Consider the following 14,593-nt stretch of genomic DNA (forward strand, 5'->3'; position numbering starts at 1 on the left):
CTTGGCCACAATCAGGAGGCTGCCAGGGGCGTACCCTGACCTTCCCCTCAGGGCAACTTCCTGTTCCTCCTGTCCGCTAAGCTCTCAGCTAACAAGCACACACACACACTGCCCGCCCGTCCACCTCCACCGCTACACCCCCCCCTCCCCCCTCCCCCCCTTTCAACCTTGTAGAGAGAAAGGGACAGCAGTCCCAGTGGGGGGTTGTCAAACTGCACTGAGCCACTTGTCATATTCTTGCCAAAACAGCGATCATGCCCCTAAAACATATTGTAAGACACCTGGTTGCATACATGCAACGTCATGCGCCTGTGACAATAAATGCACCATCCAACTAAGCTATGGAGCATCTCAACCCATAGCATACAGTAGAGCTATACTAAAGAGGTTCATTTAGCCTACTTGTGTATATTATTGAGAATATTTCATCTATAAAGGCCAGTTGGGCAATGTTTGTACCCGACATGTTTCGGCTGCTGTTTCCGCAGTCTTCATCAGAGGTGTCACGTGAGGTTGGCGTGACGTCATCTATGGCGTGTGGTTATATGGAGTTTTTTTCTCATCCCACCTGAAGTGGTGGGATGACCTGTGGCATTGGAAAGGAAAGCAACAAGTTCCATCCGGTGGATCAGAGAGGCGGTTGAAATCAGGAAGGGCGCCCCAAAGACCGTCAACCGGGATGAGGGAGCTCACCTGCTATCCCACACCTGGGACACGGTCCTGCAACGCCACCCCCTGCCGTCGGATGGACCATCAGACAGCAGGGGGCGCCCACCACTTCAGGTGGGATGAGAAAAAACTCCATATAACCACACGCCATAGAAGACGTCACGCCAACATCACGTGACACCTCTGATGAAGACTGCAGAAACAGCAGTCGAAGGTCGAAGGTACAAACATTGCCTAACTGGCCTTTATAGATGAAATATTCTAAATAATACAGTAGTGCTAACTCTGCATGAGCTTCTTGGTGCAGTAATGCATGAGAGACGTATGTCTGTCTGTGTGAATTATGCTAGCTGCGCCGGCTACATGACGACGATAACACCGGACCGGTGTCGTCGCTACGACGTCATCCAAGAGAGAGATGGAGGGAAATGTGGCTGCAAATGTAGTAACACAGGCGTAAACAATGGTTCCACAAGCCGAAAGATGACCCCTGAGCCCCTGCTGGTCTGTATGAGCATGACTTGGTTAAGTGGTATATATAGTATATATAGCATGACTTTGAGAGATATACAGTGTTATGGTTATACTTGTGCTATAGTGCAGGCCTCTCTCCTGTAGTAGAGCTCTCTACTCGTCATCCTTCGGTAGGTGAAAGCAGAGTTGACTGGAGTTTAATCAGCGGCTTTGCTGATTAAAGATCAAACTGTCATCACATCCATGCAAAAATGGAAAGAAAAACACCCTCCGTCAGTGATAAGTGAAATTCACGTAGGATATATGGGAGTATTTAAAATGTGCAGTGTGTGTCTGCTCACTAATAAGGTGCGATAGGCGTTTCTGCTAGTTTGTTTAAAGTGTGCTATTTGTTTTGCACCACAAAGTGTTGGGGCAATGACTGGCAGAATGTAAAACTATTGTGTATTTTATCAAATTGGCATGCTACTGAGGTGGGACAGCTATTCTTATAAAGATCATTGTAGCAGAAATAATGAAATAATATCTATATATAAATAATTACTTGTATTATAATTGTGTCACGTGGAACAATTCGGTCACTGCAAACGGCAACATTTTGTGTGCCGTGAATTTCACTTATCAAATGAGGGAGTGCAATTTTGAGTCACATTATCGGGTTGAAAGACAAGCTCTGGTTAGCATGCACACACAACAGGTCTGTTTCTACAGGTGAGGCGTAAAGACTTACTTTCGAGCTCTATCGCATTGTGTCGACACACACGGGAAAAAAAGGAAACATGAAGTAGACAGATGAATTATTACAACATCAGATCAACAGAATTAGTCAGATGGCAAAAAAAACACCTGTGTGCTCGCTGCTCGCTCAGGGTCGTCTGGCTGCTGTAACCCTCATCTCCGCGCTGGACCAACAGCAACAATTTACTTACGTCTTTTTCTGTGAGCAGTGTGTTTGGTGTTTCTCTGGACTCATTCTTAGAAGCCAGAGCTTTTGCATGCTCTGCTAAGTCTAAATCGTATACCGCTCCGTTCATGTCCTGGTTCTCAGAAACACAGTCAGGCAAGCCATCCGTCCTGTGAATGCCAGCAGCAGCTCTGCCTAATCCAGCAGCAACACAGCGCCTTTAAGCAGGGGCCTGGTCATGCTGCTGTAACAGTAGCCAGCAGGTAGTGCTGCTGTGCAGTAAGTAAACATCACTCAACAACATCACTCCAGAGACGCTCTACTGATAGATGCTAGAGCCCGTGGGGCTTTAGCCTCCTCACTAGAGCGTCCGCCCTCCCGTGCCGGAGGTTCGATTCCCGGCTGGCTGCTGGGACTACACAATGAGGGTTTTCACAGTCAGTTCAAGAACATGTGCCTGACCCTTCCCAGCTCGGGAGAGCCGCTCACCGCTGGGCACGTTCACCTCATACTCATCACCTCAGTGCTATGTGTGTATGCCACTCTGCATCTGACGTCTACAACACATCATACTCATCACCTCAGTGCTATGTGTGTATGCCACTCTGCATCTGACGTCTACAACACTTCATACTCATCACCTCAGTGCTATGTGTGTATGCCACTCTGCATCTGACGTCTACGACACTTCATACTCATCATCTCAGTGCTATGTGTGTATGCCACTCTGCATCTGACGTCTACAACACATCATACTCATCACCTCAGTGCTATGTGTGTATGCCACTCTGCATCTGATGTCTACAACACATCATACTCATCACCTCAGTGCTATGTGTGTATGCCACTCTGCATCTGACGTCTACGACACATCATACTCATCACCTCAGTGCTATGTGTGTATGCCACTCTGCATCTGACGTCTACAACACATCATACTCATCACCTCAGTGCTATGTGTGTATGCCACTCTGCATCTGACGTCTACGACACTTCATACTCATCATCTCAGTGCTATGTGTGTATGCCACTCTGCATCTGACATCTACAACACTTCATACTCATCACCTCAGTGCTATGTGTGTATGCCACTCTGCATCTGACGTCTCCAACACATCATACTCATCACCTCAGTGCTATGTGTGTATGCCACTCTGCATCTGACGTCTATGACACTTCATACTCATCATCTCAGTGCTATGTGTGTATGCCACTCTGCATCTGACGTCTACGACACATCATACTCATCACCTCAGTGCTATGTGTGTATGCCACTCTGCATCTGACGTCTACAACACATCACACTCATCACCTCAGTGCTATGTGTGTATGCCACTCTGCATCTGATGTCTACAACACATCATACTCATCACCTCAGTGCTATGTGTGTATGCCACTCTGCATCTGACATCTACAACACTTCATACTCATCACCTCAGTGCTATGTGTGTATGCCACTCTGCATCTGACGTCTACGACACATCATACTCATCACCTCAGTGCTATGTGTGTATGCCACTCTGCATCTGACGTCTACAACACTTCATACTCATCACCTCAGTGCTATGTGTGTATGCCACTCTGCATCTGACTGTCTGGCTGCAGGCATCACTTAACACGGGCACCAAAACGAGGCCTATAAAGAACCTTCCTCTCCAGTGAAACAGAACTTGTGCAAAAAAAAAATCAGAGTGACGCGCGGAGGTGACACCATGCTGAGTAGTGGCCCTGGCACACCGAGCTGGAAGTGGCTTTTCCTCCTCCTGAATCTGGTTCTTTATAGATTTCGCTTTCAGCTCAGAGGGATTTCCATTATTAGGCTGTCCTGGAGAACAGGAGCCGGACATGAAATGTTGTCATCGCCGCTCCGAACACAACAGCGACGACGTGACGGCTCCACAAAGCGACCATGACAAAAGACTATTAAACTGCACGAAATTGGGATGCGGGTTGCAGCAGCAGACAATATTCTCCCCCTTGTAGGCGAATTAAACCTCTCTCAAACAAAACAATGCACACGCTCTCAAAAAGATTCATGAGCAAATCAAAAGTTGCACACAGGAGACCACATAGACCCATATATACATACATAAAACCACAGAAAACAAACAAACACACACACACAGGGAACATTTTTCCTTGAGCATAATCTACTTAATAAATAGATCAACCCTAGGGTTACCCTAACCCTAACCCTGTCTAAATCAGTACAAATCTTTACATGGATTTTACTTATTTTGGCAAAGTAGTGAGTGGGTTTTGCCAGTTACTAAACGAAGCCGCACAATATAGAGGTGCTTATATGTAAAGACAGACAAGGGGGAGGTGAAGCTCAGATCGATGGGGTTTTGGAGTCAGATAGCACTTGAGGGGTCCGTGGGGAACAACTAAAAGACTAGCTGAGAGGGAAGAGTCTGACCAGCCAGTAAAGCAGTGTTTCCCCTAACACTCTACAGGCCCGGCGGGCCCGCCAGGCCAACGACGCCCCCGTCAGGCCAGAAGAAAATATGCAAAAACAAAAATCCTGCTCTCCCCACAATTTCAATAAACCTTTATGGCATATTATTACAATACAACCATACTGGTGTTGACAGTGTTGACGATAATAGAAGATGCCAAATCAATTCAAAACAATAAGCATTTTGCTTTTAGGAGCATCGTGCCAGCGTGCGGCGCTGTTCCAAAACGTGTCAACGTGTGTCGTTGCCTGGGAAACGCACATCCCATAATACAACTGTCGGCATCGCATCCCGTAATAGTATGATGATACTTGGGGATGCCATTGGCGAACATAGATGCGAACAGGTTAGCTAAGAGTTTAGCGTCGCCAGCGAGGAGCCCCCGCCGTTGCGGTCGGGGGGTACGTTTCGAAATCCCTCCAGGCCTGAACATTTTTCTAGGGGGAAACACTGTATAGGAAGGTAGAAAGCCAGTAAGTGTCACTCCTGAGGTCAGCTTGACATCTGACTCACAGCTAGACACACAACCTGACAGCAAGAGCTGAGAAAGAGAGAGAGAGAGAGAGAGAGAGAGAGAGAGAGAGAGTGATAGAGAGAGAGAGAGAGAGAGAGAGAGAGAGAGAGAGAGAGACAGAGAGAGAGAGAGAGAGAGAGAGAGAGCAATATCATACTGCTGTGAATCCTGTCACTTTTGAGGAGAACAGTTGAAGAGAAGACGACTTGTGGAATACTGAAGACTTCAGTTAAACGGAGATGGATTGATCAAGCTTTTTACAGGACAACTGTCATGGTTTATATGTTTGCTCCAACATTTTCCAATACTTCCTGAGGCAAAAGGACATTTTTACATGGCGAAGATATACGAAATATGAACTCTGTCCCTGTCACAGATCTTAAAGGAATACTTCACCCAAACCTGAAACTTCCGTCATCTTCTACCCAGCCAGTGGAAACACAGGTCAAGTTTGTCCACACGGGGAGGTGTGTCCACACGGGGAGGTGTGTCCACACGGGGAGGTGTGTCCACACGGGGAGGTCGCCAGCACAACTCCAAAACAACTGTCTGAGGTCAGTGGAGACCAGCTCTTCAGAGTTCCAAAAATACCTATATTCACACCATCATTTAGTGCAAATCTGAACTACGGCTGATTTATTTGCAACAAATAATGGCGTATAGGACGAATCAGCGTGACGTCACTTGCCACCCAGAAATGCGGAACCCCGCGGCAGTTATTAGTATGAGTTGCGCCAAACAAGCGTTAATATCTCAAAAAACGATACATGACATTGCTTATATTTTGACATTCTGAGTGAGAGCACAATTAGCTCAAGAGTTTGATGTATAAATATATGCATGTCGTGTTAAAGTTGTGTGAACTGTCGCAGTTTTTAAAATGTAAACCGAGTTAGCCGGCTAGAGTCAGACACTCACGCCTCGCGCCACTTGGGCTCCGTAGGGTTCCATTGCCGTTGCCACCCAGTGACGCGGTTTGTTTACCAGAATGCTGGTTTTGGAACTCTGAAGAACTGTCCCCACTGACTTGCGTTGTTTTGGAGAAGGCTGCGTCGACGTTGTGGTGGCAACCTCGCTGTGTGTTATATGGACGAAATTTCACCTGTGTTTCACTACTCAAATAGTACCTCAATGGAGTCATTTGTAAATTGTACATTATATATAAATGAACTACCATTCCTTCTAATGCAGAATCAACAGAGAGTCAGGCCAGCTGATCATTTCACATTTGCAAATATAAAGTTAGTCAGGTGAAACACGGACACACAAGTACAGGATCCTTCAATATTATAAACACATAGTTTTGCTACAGGTGTCAAACAAGTCAGATTTCAGGTTTGCATTGCATTGGTGAACGTCACGAGAACATGCTGCTGGACAGAAGGTGTTAGAGACAGCACATCCCAGAGGAGGTCAGGGTTACTTAGGAGGGTGCTACCTACTGGTGAATGGCTTGGAGAAATTTCCTCTGGTGCTTCCTGACTCTGGCATGGTCCATCTTCCTCACCAGTTTGGTGTTCTTGTAGATGAGCCACGTCTCCCTGAGAACATTCGCAGCTGTGTTCTTCACCTAGCGCACAAAACCAGGAGACATTTTGGTCAAGAACGTAGTAGCACTGCAAAAATAAAAATAAATCACGCAAGATCAACTTAAAAACATCACTTTCCTAACTGTGTATTTATGCCCCCCTGGCATCCCTGGGGACTTTTATACACATGGTTTGGGAATGCACGGGCGTTTCCTTATTTTGGAGAGAAGTTGCCAGGGAAGATGTCTGTAGTGCTGGAGAGTCGCTGTTCCTTGATCTTCTGTTGTCTTTTTGTTGAATGACTTTACTGGGTTGAATCTATCCTTGAGGCAGCGGTGTTGGTTGTTATTAGGCCTTACTGTTGCAAAGAAAATGGTAGCTCAGAGATGGAAAACCTCTCACACTTTGCCATTTACCCATTGATACCTGATGCAGCATTTGTGTGTGTAATGTGTATCCCTTTAAGACCACGAACCGCGTCACGCGGTTCGTGGTCTTAAACTGTCACACACACAAATGAGGGATATACACGCAAATGCTGCATCAGGTATCAATGGGTTAAAATTGTGAGTTGACTGAAGATCATGTTGTTCTAAGCTAACTGAGTGATCTTAAAGGGACAGCACACCCTAAAATCCAAAATACATATTTTTCATCTCACCTGTAGTGCTATTTATCTATCTTCTAGATCGTTTTGTGTTCTGTGGATTTAGGAGATATCGGACCTAGAGATTTCTGCCTTCTCTCCAATACAATGGGACTGGATGACACTTGGCTTGCGGTGCTCAAAGCGCCCCAAAAAATACATCTGAAAAACTCAACAGCAATGTCTCTTTCCGGCAATCATGACCCGGTCCGAACCCGGGTTGGCGGCCCGAAGGACTAAGCCTTTGTGGTGGTGCTCTACCAGGTGAATGCCCCGATAGTACTAGATTTGATATTTTCTTGACTATGATCATGTCACTGAGTAGTGATGGCTAAATAGGTGTGTCTGAGTAATATCATCAGTTGTAACATCCAGCTACCATTTGGGCCATGAGTGACATCAGTAATATACATTGTGACATCATCAGTGGTGACGTCCAGCTACCATTTAGGAGATAAAGTGACATAACTAATGATAACATCATTATGTCATTAGCAATGTCACCAAAACAATTGTGATGTTATCAGTGATATAGCACATAAGGTGGCTGTAACGACTATGATGTCACTGAGTAGTGATGGCTGAATCCAAAGTATTCCCATGATGTCACAAGCATTTTCCTACCAATATGGCGCTACAATACACACAGCTCATTGGCTGGTTGTGTCACTTGATTATAATCACCTGTTAATTGATTACAATCACCTGCTATTTTCCTACCAAGATGGCCGTGTGGTGATGTAACAGAATACTATCAATAGGTGTGGGACAAATAAGCCAAAAAGTGAAACAGAGAACAGACAGACAGAGATTGCCCACTTGCTCCATTTTATAAATAGATAGTTAGATGATGAAGGGATTTGACTTACTCTTTTTGTTAGCTGGGTGTCCATCATAAAATTGTGGACGTGTTTTTCAGCTTTGGTTAATTCCAGTTTTTTTGCCACCACAGCCACCACCAAGGCAGTGCAGCCAGCACCCTGAAAAACAACAGCAACATATATAAACAGCCAGGAATCTGAAAAACAACAGACCAGAGCGCAACCCCACAGCACTTCCTTTTTCTCAGCATTTGGCAAACTGCAGAAATATTCACTCAACATCGTTACTTTTGTTTTCGCTGCTCAGCTGTATAGACGGTTTTCACGGAATGGTCAGTCCTGCACTTGAATGTTTTTTTTTCTTTTATATCCATAGCAAACACTGCAACAGGAAGTGAGCGGGGGTTCAATTTAGAATGTTTTTGTTGTCAAGTTAAAACCGTTTATATAAACAGCCAGCACCCTGAAAAACAACAGAAACATATAAACAGCCAGGAATCTGAAAAACAACAGAAACATATAAACAGCCAGCACCCTGAAAAACAACAGAAACATATAAACAGCCAGCACCCTGAAAAACAACAGAAACATATAAACAGCCAGCACCCTGAAAAACAACAGAAACATATAAACAGCCAGCACCCTGAAAAACAACATCAACATATAAACAGCCAGCACCCTGAAAAACAACAGAAACATATAAACAGCCAGCACCCTGAAAAACAACAGAAACATATAAACAGCCAGCACCCTGAAAAACAACATCAACATATAAACAGCCAGCACCCTGAAAAACAACAGAAACATATAAACAGTCAGCACCCTGAAAAACAACAGAAACATATAAACAGCCAGCACCCTGAAAAACAACAGAAACATATAAACAGCCATGAATCTGAAAAACAACAGAAACATATAAACAGCCATGAATCTGAAAAACAACAGAAACATATAAACAGTCAGCACCCTGAAAAACAACAGAAACATATAAACAGCGAGAACCCTGAAAAACAACAGAAACATATAAACAGCCATGAATCTGAAAAACAACAGAAACATATAAACAGCCATGAATCTGAAAAACAACAGAAACATATAAACAGTCAGCACCCTGAAAAACAACAGAAACATATAAACAGCCATGAATCTGAAAAACAACAGAAACATATAAACAGCCATGAAAACAACAGAAACATATAAACAGCCAGCACCCTGAAAAACAACAGAAACATATAAACAGCCATGAAAACAACAGAAACATATAAACAGCCAGCACCCTGAAAAACAACAGAAACATATAAACCCATGAATCTGAAAAACAACATCAACATATAAACAGCCATGAATCTGAAAAACAACAGAAACATATAAACAGCCAGGAATCTGAAAAACAACAGAAACATATAAACAGCCAGGAATCTGAAAAACAACAGAAACATATAAACAGCCATGAATCTGAAAAACAACAGAAACATATAAACAGCCATGAATCTGAAAAACAACAGAAACATATATACTGTAAACAGCCAGGAATGTGAAAAACAACAGAAACATATAAACAGCCATGAAACAGCCATGAATCTGAAAAACAACAGAAACATATAAACAGTCAGCACCCTGAAAAACAACAGAAACATATAAACAGCCAGCACCCTGAAAAACAACAGAAACATATATACCGGTAAACAGCCAGGAATGTGAAATAGCATTTAACTGCTTGTCAAATATTCATTCAGTATAGGCATATCAGCAAGAGTTATGTTAGTATGACAAGGCTTCCAGTCGATTTCTGTAATCAATATTCTCCACATATGAAATCATATGAAATCCAGTATGAGACACATTAACAAATGGACAATTGAAAGGCATAGAAATAAAATCTCTGAGGTCTACATTCAGATAGATGATGACCAGTTTCTTGCTGTGAAAGGAGGTAGTAATTAGATTTTGACATTCACTAGAATGGTATCCACTTTTCTTACCATAATGCCAGTCAGGAGGCAGACTCCTTTCCCACAGTATGTGTTCGGGACCATATCCCCATATCCGATGGTTAGAAAAGTGATTGAGATCAACCACATGGCTCCTAGAAAGTTGCTGGTTATGTCCTGGTTGTCATGATATCTGCAATACAAACACAATCAAGAGCTTGCCAAACCTACATGCACCAGTACAACTAGTTACTAGATGATCTAATCACATAATATTGAATGTTTTGACATAATCACTACAGCGCTATAACTTTTGTACAAGGATGTGTAAATCATCCTATCCAGATACTGCACACGACACAGACAGAATGCATTAAAAGCTGTATACTGTATATCAGCGCTTCTCAATGTGGGATCCAGGGACCACCAGGGGTGCTTAAGGGGGTTCCAGGGGGGTCCCCAGCAAATTATTCCATTTACAGGAAGTGAACACAATTAGAGACGGTAGAAGAATGGCTGATCAGAGTTTCTCTGTTATCTCTCTAGTCTCTACCTACAACACAGCTAGTCATGGAGTTCTGCACAAAATCACACTAACAATGAAACGATGCCCCAATTTGGGTCTGAGAGACAAAACCTCATCAAATGGTGGTCCGTAGTGCTAATGTGGACTAAATTTGTGGTCCTCGATATGAAAATGGCCACATATATATATATATATATATATATATATATATATATATATATCCATCCTATGGGTGGGCGGTGTCTGTCAGTCACGTTTGAGTGAGTGAATGAATGAATGAATGAATGAATAAATGAGTGAGTGAATGAATGAACGTAACGTCGGGCTGAACGCTCAAAATGAAAGCACAGAAGTGTCCAAATAAAAGCACAGAACTTTCAAAATAAAAGCCAGTAGACCTTCAAAATAAAAGCCCAAAACACACACAGACCATTAAAAACACAACACAACAACAACACAAGGGGCCGGAGTCCCACCAAACTAGATTTGAAGGCCCAGTAGCGGCCTCATAATCTAGTATATATATGTATATACACACAGTATATACACACACTGACACACACACATACATATACATATACATATATATATATATATAGATCCCTTGTATGGTGCTCACGTTTTTGTTACTCACCCATCGCTCGAGGGTCTGGTGGGCCCACAACATTATTGGGGTTTAAAACAATACAGCCATAAAAATACTTAACAGATGTTTGACTTTATCTCAATTACATGCATATGCATATGCTTAATATTTGCCATTTACCTCTGCTAGATCACATTTATCAATAAAAGTGCTATGAGTTTTTTGTGATAAATGTGATTTGGTGCTAAGTGACCAGCTGGTCACGTGTGCGTGGAGCAGACAGCTTCTCGGTGCTTGAAATGTAACAATGTTGAAACCTCGACTGTGTTTGTAGTTTCACACACTACAGACAGAGTGAAGGTACACAGCCAAACCATGTTTACTTTTTCCATCTAAAATCCCCACACTTTTATTAACGCCTGAACACCACACTATGTAATATAAATGTGTAGGGTGGGTGCACAGTGTGCCTTCAATTAAAATGTGTTCTTTTATGTATAATGAGCCAAGGCCAATAAGTATCAGGTTAAAAAAATAATTAATTGGATCATCTTTTGCACCACACAAGGGAGATATATATCTACAGTATATAAGTATCAGGTTGAAAAAATAATTAATTGCATCATTTTTTCTTTCCTTTTAGTAAACATTGAAAACACCACACAAGGAATATATATATATATTTCAACGATGTAACGATAACCGGTTTTAATGATAACCGTGATAAAATTCCTTATGATAACCGTACCGTTTAAAATTTTCATTATCATTAAAACCGTGGTAGCGTGACTACCGTGGTACCATGAATACAGTGCTTTGAAACACATGGTATATACTGTCCAACATCAACCAAAGTTGGCAACAGTCTCTCAGATGCAAACGTGCAGCCTTGGAGAAATTATTTCAGTGAGTGTATCAATCCGTTTTGGGTCTGAGTTTTCAATATAAAACGAGTTCAGTGAGAGTCTCAGTACGTTTTGAACATTTTCAGCAATTTTTTAGGAATACCGTGATAATACGATAACCGTGATAATTGTGGTCACGATAATCGTGATGTGAAATTTTCATACCGTTACATCTATATATATATATATATATATATATACACACACACACATACTGTGGGTATATGTTTCTATACAGTATATATATATATATGTATATATACATACATATATATACACATACATACATACATTATATATATATATGTATATATATATAATGCATGTTTATGCCATATCATAATGTTGATGCATGTGTTTCATGCAGAACGGTGCAAAATAGCCTGAGAAGATCAGATCCAGGCACCTCTCGCATGCTCTCACGGTCCAGGCGGCGATGATCCACAGCGAGATGGTGAAGACGAGCAGCACGGTGCCGGGGCAGATGGTCATGAGGGTCTTCATCACGAAGCGCGTGTTGAAGTTGATCTTGTTGAGCGCGCCGATGCTGCGCGACGAGGCGTCCGTGAACAGCTTGCTGTGCAGCAGCATGACGCGGGCGATGAGGTACAGCCGCAGGAACATGGGGATGGACAGGATGATGTCCACGTCGGCGTCCGTCTTGGACGGCGTGTAGGAGAAGGCCAGGCGCGCCGTCCAGGTGAAGGTGTAGTTCCCTGGGATGGGGTGGATGGCGCACACCAGGATCTCCAGGCAGATGAAGAAGATGCGCTCGTACGTCATGGCTATCCTCCAGTCGTCCGCAGCGTTGTCGATCATAAATAACTGAAAAGGCAAAGGGCGAAGTGAAGGGTAAATGGACGCTTGCACTTACAGTACACAGCAAGCTGCAATCAATCTCACAAGCCCTTCAAACAATACGTGACAAATGGCATTTCATTTAATCCCATTCACAACCATTAGGCCTCACTTAACACTTTTGGGATTCCACGGGCGGCCATTTGTGTAATGTCATTAAGTGTTACATTAAGTGTCCGAAGCTCATAGAACGGTTCAATCTGACCCTGCTGGCTCCCTACCTACCCTACTCTATCCTGCTCTCTGCTTTCTCTCTGGCCTGGGAATGTTTCTCCCTACCTACCCTACTCTATCCTGCTCTCTGCTTTCTCTCTGGCCTGGGAATGTTTCTCCCTACCTACCCTACTCTATCTGACTCTCTGCTTTTCCTCTGGCCTGGGAATGTTTCTCCCTACCTACCCTACTCTATCTGACTCTCTGCTTTTCCTCTGGCCTGGGAATGTTTCTCCATACTCTATCTCGCTCTCTGCTTTCTCTCTGGCCTGGGAATGTTTCTCCCTACTCTATCTCACTCTCTGCTTTCTGACCTGGGAATGGTTCTCCCTACTCTATCTCACTCTCTGCTTTCTGACCTGGGAATGTTTCTCCCTACTCTATCTCGCTCTCTGCTTTCTTTCTGGCCTGGGAATGTTTCTCCCTACTCTATCTCGCTCTCTGCTTTCTTTCTGGCCTGGGAATGTTTCTCCCTACTCTATCTCGCTCTCTGCTTTCTCTCTGGCCTGGGAATGTTTCTCCCTACTCTATCTCGCTCTCTGCTTTCTCTCTGGCCTGGGAATGTTTCTCCCTACTCTATCTCGCTCTCTGCTTTCTCTCTGGCCTGGGAATGTTTCTCCCTACTCTATCTCGCTCTCTGCTTTCTCTCTGGCCTGGGAATGTTTCTCCCTACTCTATCTCACTCTCTGCTTTCTGGCCTGGGAATGTTTCTCCCTACTCTATCTCACTCTCTGCTTTCTGGCCTGGGAATGTTTCTCCCTACCTACCCTACTCTATCTCGCTCTCTGCTTTCTGGCCTGGGAATGTTTCTCCCTACTCTATCTCGCTCTCTGCTTTCTGGCCTGGGAATGTTTCTCCCTACTCTATCTCGCTCTCTGCTTTCTGGCCTGGGAATGTTTCTCCCTACTCTATCTCACTCTCTGCTTTCTCTCTGGCCTGGGAATGTTTCTCCCTACTCTATCTCACTCTCTGCTTTCTGGCCTGGGAATGTTTCTCCCTACTCTATCTCACTCTCTGCTTTCCCTCTGGCCTGGGAATGTTTCTCCCTACTCTATCTCACTCTCTGCTTTCTGGCCTGGGAATGTTTCTCCCTACCTACCCTACTCTATCTCACTCTCTGCTTTCCCTCTGGCCTGGGAATGTTTCTCCCTACTCTATCTCGCTCTCTGCTTTCCCTCTGGCCTGGGAATGTTTCTCCCTACTCTATCTCGCTCTCTGCTTTCTCTCTGGCCTGGGAATGTTTCTCCCTACTCTATCTCGCTCTCTGCTTTCCCTCTGGCCTGGGAATGTTTCTCCCTACTCTATCTCACTCTCTGCTTTCTCTCTGGCCTGGGAATGTTTCTCCCTACTCTATCTCACTCTCTGCTTTCTCTCTGGCCTGGGAATGTTTCTCCCTACTCTATCTCACTCTCTGCTTTCTCTCTGGCCTGGGAATGTTTCTCCCTACTCTATCTCGCTCTCTGCTTTCTTTCTGGCCTGGGAATGTTTCTCCCTACTCTATCTCGCTCTCTGCTTTCTGGCCTGGGAATGTTTCTCCCTACTCTATCTCGCTCTCTGC

At 43.9% G+C, this 14,593-nt stretch overlaps 1 protein-coding gene across 1 annotated transcript in view; it reads right to left on the bottom strand.

The window, feature by feature from the left end:
- The window catches only part of kcnn2 (potassium calcium-activated channel subfamily N member 2), a gene marked incomplete at both ends in the record, with an annotated part of 35,869 nt that overhangs the window by 8,537 nt on the left and 12,739 nt on the right, over positions 1 to 14,593 (bottom strand). Inside the window, 4 exon segments of the mRNA XM_083657844.1 lie at positions 6,463 to 6,590; positions 8,065 to 8,175; positions 9,999 to 10,140; positions 12,371 to 12,789. Coding sequence (XP_083513970.1) covers positions 6,463 to 6,590; positions 8,065 to 8,175; positions 9,999 to 10,140; positions 12,371 to 12,789 — 800 coding nt within the window.

The sequence above is a fragment of the Poromitra crassiceps genome (genome assembly GCF_964638095.1).
Source record: "Poromitra crassiceps genome assembly, chromosome: 21".
Lineage (NCBI taxonomy): Eukaryota > Metazoa > Chordata > Actinopteri > Beryciformes > Melamphaidae > Poromitra > Poromitra crassiceps.